General features: G+C 37.4%; 1 protein-coding gene across 1 annotated transcript in view; it reads right to left on the reverse strand.

Moving 5' to 3' along the window:
- Positions 1–16,515, reverse strand: part of LOC124862822 (transmembrane protein 184A-like) — a 35,372-nt gene that overhangs the window by 1,913 nt on the left and 16,944 nt on the right. Inside the window, exons 5-8 of the mRNA XM_047356966.1 lie at positions 14,753–14,828; positions 10,314–10,405; positions 9,216–9,385; positions 8,913–9,110 (exon numbers count right to left, since the gene is read on the reverse strand). Coding sequence (XP_047212922.1) covers positions 8,913–9,110; positions 9,216–9,385; positions 10,314–10,405; positions 14,753–14,828 — 536 coding nt within the window. The remainder of the gene's footprint in view (positions 1–8,912; positions 9,111–9,215; positions 9,386–10,313; positions 10,406–14,752; positions 14,829–16,515) is intronic.

Below are 16,515 nucleotides of genomic sequence, written 5' to 3' on the forward strand. Positions count from 1 at the left end.
ATTTCAATGTAACCCTTGGTACATAGCAAAATACAGAACGACGCTGCTCAAAAACTATTTTCCCCTTTAAATCTTGATTTCTTTTGTAAGCTTCAGGCTCTTTAGAAATCATGATGGTTCCTGAGAATCCGACTGCGAGGCAAGCTGATTCTACTTTTGAACTTAAAAAGGACCAGCAAGGCAAAAAAAAAAAAGAAAAGAAAGAAAAAGAAAGAAGGAGAAATAAGTAAATCAGAAGTGCACCAAACCAGAGCTATGCAAGCAATAACAACAATAACAGTTGTCTTCAAAAAAGAAGCAGTGCAACATCAAACAGATCAATCACTGTTTGGTTAAAATATTTCTACTCTGCAAATAATTTATTAAGTGACCCAACAGTTACGACATGCATGCCTTTGATTCTCTGTTACTAAATCATTACTTGAAAGGGGTGGGTTCAAAATAACAGAGGTGAGTTCAGTGAAGTCGTACATTCTGTAAAGAAAAGTGTCAAACAGGTGGCTCTTTTCAAGGAGGAAGGCAGAATATCTACATTCTGGTTATAGAAGTCTCTTTGAAAATCTGAGCACATTTCATTTCATTTTCAGAAGAACGGCAAATATTTTGATTAAAATTGTTGATTGGAAAGGGGAAACCATAAAGGAGTGCAGAAAACGATAGGCTACTCATTTAAAATGACCTCATATACTTTAAAATAGAAATAACAACTAAAGGGACATGGGGAAAAAAAGCAGAAAACTACAATTTAAACAAATCAAGAAATAACCAAAATGGCAAAGACTCAGTCTTCTTCTAGAGCTCGGTGGTAACTGTAGACATTCTGTCATTGAGTCTATGTGAAGCTACACTTCAAGAAGAGCTCCAAAAGTCCCATTGTTAAAGAGAATCAGAAGAAGTCACAAAACCCCCCAAAGACAATGACTGGCCTAAAGAAAAATTTTGCAAAATTTTGTTCTTTCAGTTCGCAGACAGTTTGTCAGATGATCCTAAAAAAATGAATTCAAGCCACAGTATATTATGAAGCACAATGGCTCTGGCATCATGATAGAGATGTTTCTCATACTATTGAGCTAAGCCTATTTATCACATACCATCAGTCTGAACACTTCAGAATAATAAAAGAAGTCCTTAAAATTAGCGATTTAACAAGACAACAACCCAAAAACACAAAAGACCAATAAAATACATTTTATGAAGCGGCAAACCCAATTATCGGACCTTAATCCAATAGAAAACCTGTTAGGTGACACTAAGAAGGCTCTTTATGAGGAAAAAACCAAGAGATTCGGAATAATTATTGACAGTAGTCTAATGGGCTAGAATAGCTGTTCACAGGTGCCAGGAGTCAGTCAAACCCATGGAGCACAGATGTGAAGCAGCTGACAGAAAGTGGTTATAAAACTGTGATTCACAGATTGTCTAAATTTTCCAAGCATTTTTCCAGGTTCTGCAGTAAATGTTTGAGACTGTAAAAGCAAATGCAGACACTGATATTTTCTGAGTGAGAACCATAATCATAACATTTTTCTTAATGCTTTACTGTGCAGTGTTTTCAACGCATTTGCATGAATAAAAATAAAAGTTAAGAAATTGTTGAGCTCTTTTAAACTCACTGCTATTTTTGAACACAGCTGTGTGTACAGTAGAGCACAGGATGAAACGAACAGCTAAAGATAAAAAAGCTAATTCTATCTGTATATTCATAGATTTATGCTGAAATACGGCTATACTTACAAAAGTAAAAAAGAATGGCCTATTTCTCTTGTAAAAAAGGCTGAAGATGTACAGGTCCTTCTCAAAATATTAGCATATTGTGATAAAGTTCATTATTTTCCATAATGTAATGATGAAAATTTAACATTCATATATTTTAGATTCATTGCACACTAACTGAAATATTTCAGGTCTTTTATTGTCTTAATATGGATGATTTTGGCATACAGCTCATGAAAACCCAAAATTCATATCTTACAAAATTAGCATATTTCATCCGACCAATAAAAGAAAAGTGTTTTTAATACAAAAAACGTCAACCTTCAAATAATCATGTACAGTTATGCACTCAATACTTGGTCGGGAATCCTTTTGCAGAAATGACTGCTTCAATGCGGCGTGGCATGGAGGCAATCAGCCTGTGGCACTGCTGAGGTCTTATGGAGGCCCAGGATGCTTCGATAGCGGCCTTTAGCTCATCCAGAGTGTTGGGTCTTGAGTCTCTCAACGTTCTCTTCACAATATCCCACAGATTCTCTATGGGGTTCAGGTCAGGAGAGTTGGCAGGCCAATTGAGCACAGTGATACCATGGTCAGTAAACCATTTACCAGTGGTTTTGGCACTGTGAGCAGGTGCCAGGTCGTGCTGAAAAATGAAATCTTCATCTCCATAAAGCTTTTCAGCAGATGGAAGCATGAAGTGCTCCAAAATCTCCTGATAGCTAGCTGCATTGACCCTGCCCTTGATAAAACACAGTGGACCAACACCAGCAGCTGACACGGCACCCCAGACCATCACTGACTGTGGGTACTTGACACTGGACTTCTGGCATTTTGGCATTTCCTTCTCCCCAGTCTTCCTCCAGACTCTGGCACTTTGATTTCCGAATGACATGCAGAATTTGCTTTCATCCGAAAAAAGTACTTTGGACCACTGAGCAACAGTCCAGTGCTGCTTCTCTGTAGCCCAGGTCAGGCGCTTCTGCTGCTGTTTCTGGTTCAAAAGTGGCTTGACCTGGGGAATGCGGCACCTGTAGCCCATTTCCTGCACACGCCTGTGCACTGTGGCTCTGGATGTTTCTACTCCAGACTCAGTCCACTGCTTCCGCAGGTCCCCCAAGGTCTGGAATCGGCCCTTCTCCACAATCTTCCTCAGGGTCCGGTCACCTCTTCTTGTTGTGCAGCGTTTTCTGCCACACATTTTCCTTCCCACAGACTTCCCACTGAGGTGCCTTGATACAGCACTCTGGGAACAGCCTATTCGTTCAGAAATCATCCGTATTAAGACAATAAAAGACCTGAAATATTTCAGTTAGTGTGCAATGAATCTAAAATATATGAATGTTAAATTTTCATCATGACATTATAGAAAATAATGAACTTTATCACAATATGCTAATATTTTGAGAAGGACCTGTATAACAGATGCTAATTAAAACATGGTGTCTTTAAATCCCCCCCCAACTTTTGTCTGCTAATTTATTTGATCTGTTCTGTCTATTAGAACCATTATGCTGGATACCTCTGCAACCTGGGCGACACAAACAGAGACTCCGTTTAAAGAAATCTTTTTTTCTATACAAAACTGGCTGGATAAAAAATAAAAAAAATAAATAGTTATAAGCTTGTATAAATTAGTTTTAAAGCTTTAGATAGCCTTGCACTCACCCACATTATTGATTTACTACCTCAATGTGACCTGAGCCACTTGCTGTGCTCTTGAGTCTGAATATTTCTCACATCTTAATGCTTCTTGTCAGAATAGAAAAACTGTGGGAATATGTAGCAGATGAACAGTCAGAAACGTAATTGTTGGTAACACCTTTTGAACCCTCCATCATATATTCTTTAAAGCTGCAGTAGGGAGTTCTGAAACTGTATACTTAGCCTGAAAATTTGAACAAGCATACATTACAGGTCCCTCCCAAATGCTCTCTGCTGTGCTACAACCCTCCCTCCAAAGCGGAGCCTGCCGTGAATGCACAGTAAGCAGGGAAACCGATGAGGGACGATAAACAGTTATGGCACATTCACTGGTAGGGACAAAACATCATCAATATGCTTTACATAGACTATTGTAACCTATGTTACTTAAATTGAGTGCCCGTTCAGCTATCAGGGGCGCCGTTATAAAGGGAAACGCTCTCAGAGTACGCCCCGTTCTGATGTCACGTCCTCCTTGCTGTTGGCTGTGCATGGTTGGAATAAACAAATGACTGATTCAACACGAAATCTGATTAACACCTTATGTAAATCTTCCCAAACTCATTGGTAAGTTACTTTACAATATGATTGTTCAGACCGGTTGGGTAAAGTCGTCAACTTTTCTGCTGAAGTTCATTTTTAATGCCGGTTGTGTTATGGCTTTACTTCCGCATTCGCGAACAGAAGTCCAGAACACAGTTATTTTTAGACATTTATGTTCATAAAGTTAGTTACGGTCATACATTATGACCGTATATTTGTTTGTGGCAAATGTTTAACAATTCGGCTGCATTTCTATGGAATCATGCAAATGTTTTGACACTGTTTAAATATTAATGCTGCTAATGTTAGTAGCAATGTCAGTGAAACGCTTACGGCATGCATGGTTTCTTTTAGCTTTATGCTACTGCCTGTATTTTGTTGAATTAATTGAATCTAGCTGCGCAGCTTATTTTGAATACAATGATCAATGAATTAATTTTGAATCATTTGAAATTCTGAATTATTATTGTAATTTCTGTATGTACAGAATGCAATTTAGAGATGTTACCGGTAACCTAATGTATTTTTTCCAGATGCTAATTGCATGTATTTTGACCTTGTTTATAGGTCAGGTTTTTTTTTTGGACTCCCTGAACCTCTTCTAGAGTGGCGAGCTGGTAGGATTATTTATTTTTCCCTTTTGATTCGGGACCTTGGACACTGTGAGAGTCCTGATTTTTTTCCCCCCAAAAGGAACTTAACTAAAAGAACATGGACAATAACTGAACTTTCATATTTAGGTTGGATAAACACAAACTGAACCATTTTGATTGAATGACTGGATACTTGTCTAATGTAATCTTGTCTTGACACACTTATCTGGTGTCTGTCTAATTATTTGTTTGTTGTAATTTAAGTTAAATATATATTTCTGAATCAGATGAGCATTTATTTTTTTCTTCCTCTGGTTATCTTGTTCCATCCCAGGCTCCTATGACGAACTTAATTTTCTGTTGTCAGTTTTGTTAATATCTTTGCGATAACTGGTCCATATAAAAAAAAAAACGTAACCCATACAAGCATATTGTGTTGGTGTTACACTATGGCCTGCCCATACTTTGACTACAAACTTGGTCCTCAAATCGTTAGCACAGCACCATTAGCACAGCTGCAGCACACTAGCAATCTTGAGTTTGAACGACGCTGCGGGTTGTGCAGGGGAGGGGTGAAAGCAGCTCGTACAAGAGCATGACTGATACTGCTAAGACATTCCTCCTGCTTCCGATTGGTTGTTTCTGACTGGGAGCGGTGTATTTCTGCAAATGGCAGTAGGACCACTAGGAGGAGCCAGAGGAGCTTGATTTTTTTCACAGATAATATGCCTAAGGTGCTACTATCAGAAGATGCTACTTTTTACAAAAGTTACCTACTGTAGCTTTAAGTTATGACTGATCAACAACAACAAGAAATTGTTATTTTTTTTGTCATGGCCATTTTATGATGAGTTTATTTTTGTTATTAACTGGGTTGTTCCTCCTTACCCTCTTGATCTGTGCTTCTGTTTTCTGTCATCTCTTCTGTGTCCCTTACTGAGAATGTTTGGAAAACTGAAGCTTGATATCCTAATGTGCAGTCACTGACCATCTCAGGCCCCGGAGCTGCTTGTTCCTGATCTGTGACTGATGATCCGGCCAGCCTTCAGAGCATTCATTGGTCTCAACGACCCATTCCTTCCACACCATCATGCCTAATATCCGTCTCTGCTTTGAGACGTCCTATAGTCATTGTCAGGTCAGCCCACTCAGCTGTAATATAACTGACAATTAGCAGTGACAGTAATAACAACTTGTTCATAGGATTAAAACAGTAATCTTTATGAGAACAATGTACACCTTCAAAGAGTTTCCATAATTACTACCTTGAATGCTGGATATTTTCCCCCTTTATTTTATTCACTGTCAATCTTGTATGTACCATGCCTCCATTTCTCTCTTTCATGCATCATTTTGGTTGTGCTCAGCTTGGATGGTAATTTGCTTCATTTCTCCCTTTCTTTCCTCCTCCTAGCTCCCCTTAGGCTTCTAGTATGTGAGCCAGTTTCTTCTCAAGGTTTATTCTGGTGAAATGAATTTAAAAACAGTGCTTTTCCTTACATATGTCAGTGTTTAGTCTATGAGTTTAATAGCTTCATATTTTATATAGCTCTTATATTAAAAATTCTGTTACAGTGCATTGCAAAAGTGAAATATTATTAATACCCCCTTTTTTTCTGCATTTCTTCACATTACCACGACAAACCATGTATTTTATTGGGATTTTAGGAGATCACCCAATACAAAGCAGTGTATGATTGGGAAGTAGAATGAATGATGCATGATTTTACAGTTTACAGTTGCTAATCCATTTCTGAAGAGTGGCATCCATGTGTATTCAGCACCTGTTTTTCATACCTCTAAATAAAATTCAATGCAACTAATTCAAACAAGAGTGGCAAGAAAAAACAAAAAAAAGCCATAAGAAGTCTTGTTTGCAGTTTGCAAAAAGTCACTTAAGGGACTTAGCAAACGTGAAAGAAGGTGCTCTAGTCCGATGAGAGCGAAATGTAACTTTCTGTCTAAGAAGCAAGGCGCTGTGTTTGACGGAAAATTGACAGTGCCCAGTCCTTTGGAAAACATCGTTCCCATGGTGCCACTTGGCAGAAGCAGCATCATGCTATGGAGATGCTCTTCTTCAGTAGAGAGACAAGCTGGTCAGAGATAATAAAAAGCTAAATTAAGCTAAAAACAAAGCATTGAAAGACTTGAGCCTTGGGGCAGAGATTCACCATCCAGCAGAACAATAACACTAGACATACAGTCAGAGTAGCAATGGCATGGTTTAGATCAAAGCATATTGGACCAATATGCCTTTTTAGAATGGCCAGACACTCTGTGGCAAGACCTAAAATTGCTAATCAAGGACATTACAACCAATCTGAATGAACATGAGCAATTTTCCAAGAAACATTATTCAGATTTTCCGTCTCTAGATGTGTTAAGCTGGTATAGATATTCTCTAAATGACTCGCAGCTGTAATTGCTGAGAAACGCGGTTCTACAAAGTATTGGCTTATCGAGCTTGAATAAATATACATGTTGCACCTCAACTTTGTACAAATCTTTCAAAACACATTATGTTCTTTTACTTCACAATTGATTTGCTTCTTATTGGTTTATCACAATCCCAATAAAAAAGCATTTTTGTGGTTGTTGTATTAAATACCTTTGCAAGGTATTGTAAAATAAACTTTTTGTACACAACAAAAAAAGCATTGAACAAATCAAGGTACGCAATATTAATGAAGCCACACTGTTGTAAGCTGTGCGGAAGGAGGTCTACAGAAACAGTCATTGAACGGGACCATGAAATGGCATAACCATCAGATATTGTATGCATCTCAAATGTTCCAACACAAACATTGGCATAAATGCTACGTTTACTATATCTTGGGGCTTTTATACATCAAATTAAGCAGCGGCAACAGCATGAACTGCAAAAGACAACCCCAACCCGCCAACCCAAATATTTAAAATATACTGTGGAAAAAGGGTTTTTAACTAAGGAGAGTATGAGTGTGGAAATTATTAAGCCAAAAAAAGTTAAACATTGTGTAGATCAGGTCGTTTTTATTTACGACTGAAATTGACTGGATTGTACTGGAATGAATTGGATTAATGTAAACTGCATTTCAAACTTGTATTCAATTAGATATTAACTGGATCAGCTGTGTAAAGAATTTTGAGATGACTTTAGTTTTGAACTAGCGTTATATGAATAAACTCAATATAATTTAAATATTAAAGTTTTAGGATCCAACATAGTATTAAAATCAGGGAAGATTTCATGTACGACTGAAGACTGGAATGCCCCCCGAATGTCAGTTTGCTACATAAGGCTCCCAAGTCGCCCATTACAGATGCTACAACTTGCATTCATTGATAACAGCTTAAATAATCTTTCCCACTTGATTTGTTTTGCTTTTTCCCCCAAAGCAAAACAAATCAATGACTCTTTTGAACAACATGCATCCACCATCTTTGTGTCCATCTTAGATTAGGTCATTCCCATGTGACTTGAGAGCTGATTTATGACTTTTTCATAACAGAAAGGTTACCTTTCCCGAATGAAGCAGTGGATTTTGAGTGGCAATGGTATTCCAAGGCAACCTCGAGCCTGTGAGACCATATTAATCACAATGAAATGACACTGGTGCCTGAAGACTTTGCGGCCCCTTTGCATCCAACAGCCTTGACCTTTCCGTTTTCTAAATACTCCTTAAATCTTTTCACAGTATTGTGCACTGCAGATTTTAAAGGAACGAACAGCTCTTAGTGATTTCACATTCAGATTCTGGTTTTTGTTTACTTTCAATGCATTTTCAATAAATAAAACACATTTAGCTGAAGCTCCAATCCAGACACCCACACCATTCGTTTGGCATGCATCCAAGCAGTGCTGTTCATTTCAAACACCTCTCAACATTTGTGGAAATAGACTTTTTACATAATTTAGGAACAGATGACACGTTTGGGAGAATCTCAAATTTTCTGATGTCTTTTCATGTTCTCAGGGCATGTCATCAAATGTCTTTTCTCACAGCCTTAAGAAAGAGGAAAAAAAACAACAAAACAAATACAAATAAAAACCCCAAGGTATAATCTTTCAAATGTTTCTGCCTTCAACATCAGATGTTGAGAAATAAAAGTTTCAGTTAATATGAATATGAACTGTCATGTTTTAGAGAATGCTGCGACTATACAAAATGGTTTAAAGGCCAAGTTATGAGTTAAAGGTCAGTGTGACTGGCCCATCAGAATGGGACCACCAAAGCAATGTCACTAGAAACACTTAACATTATAAAAGTGAGAAGGTCAATTAGCCTGAATACACATCAAGATACTTTACTTGTGGCAACGGTAGTGCTGCAATAATATAAGGCGATTTTGGCAGATTTCTCGACTATCTGAGCTCACCTGGCACATCATTTTTCTTCTCCTGGTAGACGGTGCAGGTAAAGGCATATCGGAGCGCAATGGCAGCAAAGAACATTTCAATGCAGATGATGAAGTTCTGCCAGCCAGCTGCGACTGTGCCGGCACCCACTTCATGTCCTTCGATGAAGAGTGCATTGGGAATGACGCCACACCGTTCCAGGATAGCAAGCACCATTCCTATGAAAAGAGCAACATTTGTCCCTGTTAATTTGTAGCTTTATGTGCTGACCGTGGCCAGATATATATCTAAAAATAAAAAAATAAAAAGAGGGATGAACTCACCTTGCCAGAAAGACAAAAAGATGACAGATTTTATTGTGAGAAATTTGAGCACTGGTTCATACGGTCTGAGCAGGTCACTAGTGGCAAAGTAGAAGAGGAAGAGCGCATAGAGGGACAGGCTTACTGAGAAGTTGTAGATGATTGTGATGTACAGGTAGCCTCCATTAACACTGCAGTGAGAGGAAGTGGGACAACAGCAAACCTCATTTAAACATTTGCTTAAGCATAGGTGTAATTTCATGAGTGCATCAGATATACAGGGGGACTTCTAAATTTGAATGCTTCAATAGAGCCTCTCTGAAGATTCTGCTGTGACAGTGCTTAATATTTGAATGTAGAACAGTGTATGTGTGGCTGAAAGTATAAGTAAACAATGAGTGAATCATCACGGTTTTTCAGCAGAGCTCAGGAGCTGTGAAGTATATGGATGAATAGGAGAAGGAGTTGAATTAAGCATATCTTTTGTGATGATATGAGAGCAAAGAAGAAAGCCAACCAGAAACTTCTATATGAAGCACTCACTGATGACTGCTTCTTTTATGTAATTTTAAAACAAGTGTTGTCACAGCTGACTCTTCAAATGGAGACACTGAGCTGAGAAGGATCAGAAAGTATCCAACAAAGAAATTATATAACACTAAAGATATGCTAAAGTGTATTTTTTGTGAATTACACTCATTCTGTTAAGTGGTTTGCTCTCATCTGAAGCCTTGAAACTTTTACCAAACCTCTTAAGTATTGCAATTTATGCCTATCCTTTATATAAAATGGTATATAAGTAAATGTATAAAATTAAACCACCCATCCCACTTTAAAGTACACCATTTAATTATAACCTTTCATTCCAATTCAGAAGTTGCAACATCATCTATTTGGTCAATAAACAGAATTCTGGAACAGCACATAGCTGTTAAGTTTGATCCCATAACTTTGAGCTCAATTCAACCATTTTTATCATGCTTCCTGCAGAGAGGCGATGTGCCTATCTCCATTTCCAAAATGTTTCTGTGATCACAGAAGCACAAACAAACCCTCTGGAAACGACATGCATCAGTAGGATACACAAGAGAATGAAATGCAAAAAGAGGTGCTGCTCACTTAAAATCTCCGTCGTGATATTTGCCGAAGGCCTGCAGGATGATTGTGATGACTGCCATGATGGGTTTGACAACACAGAACTGGAGAGTCGCCTGGAGGATACATGACAACTCAGAATGGCACACCAAGAGACAGCAAGCAAGGACACAAACAAGGAGGACGGGGACATCTGAATCAGTTTGGACATCAAATGAGATTGGGAAAGGTTTAGGACTGCTCAATGACATTAAGCAGTTTTCCAATTATCACAAACAACAACACATGTTGATTGTACTTTGTCTAACACTAACCAACTATGGAATTTAATATATTTGTATATTTACACAATGTTTTGTAGTTTCTCAGAGTATCCATATGCAACATTCCTATTTTGTCATTTAACAAATTTCACTGTTTACAAACTTCATGTGATAGTCCAACACAAAAGAGCAGATAATTATAAAGTGGAAGAAAAATAATGCTTTAATAATTGTTTTACTATTTAAATTCCTACTATGTCTACTTTAGTCAATATTTTTAAAACGACATTTTGATGAAATTGCAGCATCAAGTCAATTTAGAAATGTCTATTCCAGCCTTGAGAACTTCTGAATAGTCTTTTAGTATTAGCTTAAGCTCAGTCAGACAGCATAGAAACCATCAACGAACATGAATTTTCAACTCTTGCCACAGTTTCTCAGTTGAATTTGGGTTTCGACTTTAACTGAGCTGTTCCAACATGAACATATTTTGATCTAAATAATTTTATCGCGGCACCCTTTCTGTCCCTGCTAAACAACAGCAACTCCACAGCATGATTCTACCACTATATGTTAAAGTGGGACTGGTAGGTGTTTAGAGTGTAGTAGTGTTAGTTTTCTTCCTAAGTGTTTTGAATATCAGCCAAAAAGCTGAATTTTGGTCTTATCTGACCAGAGCACCCATATATAACACATATCCTACACGGTCCTTTAAAATCTAGACCGTTTCAAAACAAAAAACTGCTATGAAGAGGTGATTAATGCAATCATATTGAAACATGAGTTCAGATTTCGCTAAAACAAAAATATAAGAAATTACGTTCAAAGTCACAAAATATGTAAATGTTTATGCACAGGCCTATTTTTTAGTAGATAATGTGGTCATTTCTTGGCAGTGGGCAACATAGTTCCTGTGTGTTGGAAAATGTCTAGAACAGATGAACCTGAAAAACCAATGAGTTAGCCCTAAATAATTAACATATCTCTACATTTAACAGGCACACCCACATATCAATTAAATGAATATTTTCCTAATATGCAAATGTTAATAAAAAAATGAAAAAAAAAGTTTCTTTTATTATTTAACAAAAAAAACATTTCTCAGGTATTCTGATGTTGTGATTTTGATTTAGGAGAACAGATCCTGAAGTCTGAAAAATACAGCCATATATCCAAGTCTTCCGAAATGGCAGGAAACGTGTCTTTTGTGTTGTCTACTGAAGAGCGAATGAGCCAATCTAACAGAGGCCGTCTCACATGAAAGCAACAGGCCCACAGCATTCAGTTTAATTAGTCAGAGGGAAACTTTCCTGTGCTTTACAAACTTTCGTTAACCATATTCATACTGCAGAAAAACTGATTTACTTTGAAGCTTTCAGTGATTATTTGCACTAAATCTGCTCCAGGGCCAGTATGGCACTGAAAATTATCAAAGCAAAGATATCAATATAAAATGCTGACATGTTTAGCATTCAAAATACAAAACAAGTTCCTGGTTTCTCCCCCCCAAAAATATTGCAATTTGCACTCTTTGCAGCTGTATCCGACCTTACGTTGCATGTTAAATCACTGCATGAAAAACAGTAGAAGGATATGTCAATTATGTATGCCTAATTTAGGATCTTCTTCGAGTTGATGCAAAACTTAGATTTTTATTACCTTTTATGTAAAGCTGTGAAATTTAGGTTACATTTCTTCATGGTTATCACCCCAAGAAATTGCTTCTACAGGGACTATGCAACATTATATTTTTTATATGTTTGTTATATAGTCCTTAGTTAATTTCTTTTCCAGGTAAAATCAGCTGAGGCAACCATAATTGTATAACATTGTAATTAAGTCTTCCTCAAGCATCCAATAATGATAATTTCTCAATGAAATGTCAAAAAGCACTTTAGTATGTAGGAGCATCCTATCCCCACCCGTATCAAAACCACAGTTAACTTCAAGCTTCTTTCCCATATCAGTGATTTCCCATTTAGAGTCATTAGGAGGCAGTTTACCAGTTCAGAGACTGCTCATGTTTATAACCCCCGCTTTAAAAAGGAGGGAAGAAGGCCCATCAGATCTGCTGGACTGGTTTAATTAATAGAGCTAATAGAGTTTAGCTTTAAGGCACTGTTAAAAAGATTTGTTCTCATCAGTATCATTTTGTTTATGTAAGCTACAACCCTATCTGTTTGAAAACAGGTGTATAAAAGAGCTCAGTTAGTAAAGTAAGTAGACGTGCCTCTGAATGAATCATCTGAAAGTTAATTTATTTTAACCCCTCAATTCACAAATGAAAGCTCTTAGGTTTGTTACACACACAGTGATATAGCTCATGTGTTTACTTCTGTCAGTTTTAATGATTCTGGCTTACAGCCAATGAAAATCCAAAGTTCAGTTTCCTCAAAATATTAGAAAATCCAGTAACACCAATAAACAAAAAGACTTAATCTGCATGACTTACTGCATCAATGCAGCGTGACATGAGAGAGACAGAGAATGAAGTCTGCATAGTCCTAAAGCTCTTTAGACCTCTCAATGGTTCCTTCTGCTAAACTTCCCAGGTAGACGGCTGCATTGACTTTGAACTTGATAAAAACAAGGTGGACGAACACCAGTGGCTGACATGGCTCCCCAAATCATCACCAGCTGTGGAAACAAGACACTGGACCTCTAGCAACCTGGATTTTGTGCCTCTCCACCATTCCTCCAAATGTAAGGACCCTGATTTCCAGTTGAAATGCAAACTTCATTTTCATCTGAACAGATGACCAATCAATACTTGTGTCCTTTTTCTCCATAACCTCGGCTCTTCTGAGATCTCTGGTTCAGGATGAACACAAGGAATCCAACAGTTGTTTATCATGTACTGGATATGTCTGTGTGTGGTTGCTCATGAAGGACTGGCGTAGCTCTTCTTCAAATATTTGAATGGGTTTTTCTGCAGTTATTCCTGCTTGAGCATGTTTTTCTAACAGACTTTTTCTCTCACTCAACTTTCGCGCGCGACCATATACAGAGGCTACAGTCCTCGAATGGCGGCTGTCCCGGGTTCGAGTCCCAGACCCGGCGACATTTACCGAATGTCTCCCCCTCTCTCTACCCCTCTTTCCTGTCTACCTACTGTCAAAAAATGGAAAAATAAAGGCCACTAGTGCCGAAAAAATATCTTTAATTGTGGAGGCTGTCAAAGACTGCTTGCCAGACAACTGTCAACTCATAGCCCATGATTAGTCTGCACATTCCTTTTTTGTGCTAAAAATATAGATATTTTATTGTTCCCATGTAATATTACAATGTTTTGATAATCTACATTTCTAGTTTTCCATTAGCATTTCCATCATCAAAATGACAGGTGTATAGTTACACCTATATAGTACAAGTTTCACTTTTTGACCCGAATTACTGAAATAAATAAACTTGGATGACATTCTAATTTATTTAGATACACCTGTAATATGGAAGGCTAAATTGTTATTCTGAAACCATTCACATTGGTCCTGATGGGCAAATCAGCATTTATTAATATCACTAAAGTGTTAAATTTATTAATTTCTTAAGTCCTTTGAGAAACAGCAGTGACAATTGTGACTTCAAAAGCAGAATAATGTGTTTCAAACTACACTAAGACAATATTTTTCACATTCAAAGTTTACTCAAATTCCAAGAAAACTGACTGATTTATTTGTGCTGTCATTAAATTTTAGGTATTCCAATTTTCTCTATTAGAGAAAAATCCTTTTCAGTTGTGCCATTAGAGAGAAAAGATTTTTAATTTAAAACCTGTTTATATAACATTGTCAATGCACAGAGTTTGTCATTTGCTTGTGGGTGAAAAACAGTCCTTTTCACCATGCATTTTGTTCTGAAGACATCTCTCAGTTCTAATATCCATCAGTGTTACAGAGGAAGCCTGTGCAGCATCCCAAGACACAGAGACGGCTCTCTGTGTACATCATTATACCATCACCCACCCTCACCTGCTTTTGTTTTCCATTTTTCGATGTTTTTAAATCCACAGAACATCCAATTACAGCACCTGCCAATTGTAAGCAGTCTGGAGGCTTGAATTAACAGCTCAGGGGTTTTATTTATTTTTTTTATTCTAATTTTCATTTTTATCGTTTTTATTCTAATTTTCAGTATAAGCGAGTTTATTTCAGAGATCATAGGGATCATCTCTGGAGCAGAGAAGAGAGTCATGAGGCTCACCTGTTTGCAGAATCTTAAAAAGCCAATGGAGTAGCTCATTCCTCCCAGACAACACGTCCCATATAAACAACTCGACCTGTGTAGACAGCAAGAAGATATACTTATTTTGCAATGCCAAACAGGAAACCTACTTATCAGAGAGCAGGCAAAAAAAAAGTAAAATGTGACATAAATCAGAGCACATGTGTGACAAAATAAAGACTATATAAGTATTTTAATACATATGGACAGGTTATATGATATATTGATAATCTGCCAAAGCAAAAATTGCAAAACCTCCCTCCATTACTGTTCTATGCTCTTGTTCAGAAGAGTCACTTATGTTCCTCTTCTTTAAGTTCATGAACTAGTCTTTATGTCATTAAAGTGCACTTGGATTTATTTTGTTTAAGTCTTGGATGGTTTTAAGTCAAAAAACAATGGTGAAATTGAAATTGTGATTTTACTGAAAGGGTGATAGAAAGATCTGGAGTTTGTCACTGGGATGTATGCAATAAATCCTTTAAGCAATGTGGACTGTGGAGTGAAATATCTGAATTTGGCTTGCTTCATACAGGTGCCACTAGATAGCATCACATTGGTGCACATAAACATTTAGCATTGCAAAGGTCAAAGTAACATTATCACTTCCCCCTTTATATTTATATTGCTTCTGCAGATCTGTGATTAATGAATACATTTTGATCATTCTATACCGTTTGTTTACTGTAAAGTCACTAATTAGGAAATCCACTCAAGTAATCAGCGTCTAATTTGCCAAATTCACATCTATAGTGTCTGTTTAAATTTGATCTTAAAACAACTCTGGCCATTTTAATCAATACTTAATTAGAGCCCACACATTTAGAAATTTTACTGTGACTGACAACAAGATCTCATTGATAACATAAAATTCAAGTAACAAAACACACTAACGATCTACAGAAGCTACAACACCTATGCATTAAAAAGGCATTGTTATTCATTTATTTATTTCATTTATGTATACATTTTAATATTTCTTGAAGTTTTCATTGTATCTTCAAGTCCTGCAAAGACAAATTAGTCTGCTGATGTGCAAATAAACCTCTAATTTCTTTATTCAAGTTGCAAAGTCAGCCTTACAGGTCCTTCTCAAAAAATTAGCATATTGTGATAAAGTTAATTATTTTCTATAATGTAATGATGAAAATTTAATATTCATATATTTTAGATTCATTGCACATTAACTGAAATATTTCAGGTCCTTTATTGTCTTAATATGGATGATTTTGGCATACAGCTCATGAAAACTCCATAAAGTTTTTCAGCAGATGGAAGCATGAAGTGCTCCAAAATCTCCTGATAGCTAGCTGCATTGACCCTGCCCTTGATAAAACACAGTGGACCAACACCAGCAGCTGACACGGCACCCCAGAACATCACTGACTGTGGGTACTTGACACTGGCTGGACTTCTGGCATTTTAGCATTTCCTTCTCCCCAGTCTTCCTCCAGACTCTGGCATCTTGATTTCCGAATGACATGCAGAATTTGCTTTCATCCGAAAAAAGTACTTTGGACCACTGAGCAACAGTCCAGTGCTGCTTCTCTGTAGCCCAGGTCTGGGGAATGCGGCACCTGTAGCCCATTTCCTGCACACGCCTGTGCACGGTGGCTCTGGATGTTTCTACTCCAGACTCAGTCCACTGCTTCCGCAGGTCCCCCAAGGTCTGGAATCGGCCCTTCTCCACAATCTTCCTCAGGGTCCGGTCACCTCTTCTCGTTGTGCAGCGTTTTCTGCCA

Source organism: Girardinichthys multiradiatus, chromosome X (assembly GCF_021462225.1).
Source record: "Girardinichthys multiradiatus isolate DD_20200921_A chromosome X, DD_fGirMul_XY1, whole genome shotgun sequence".
Classification (NCBI taxonomy): domain Eukaryota; kingdom Metazoa; phylum Chordata; class Actinopteri; order Cyprinodontiformes; family Goodeidae; genus Girardinichthys; species Girardinichthys multiradiatus.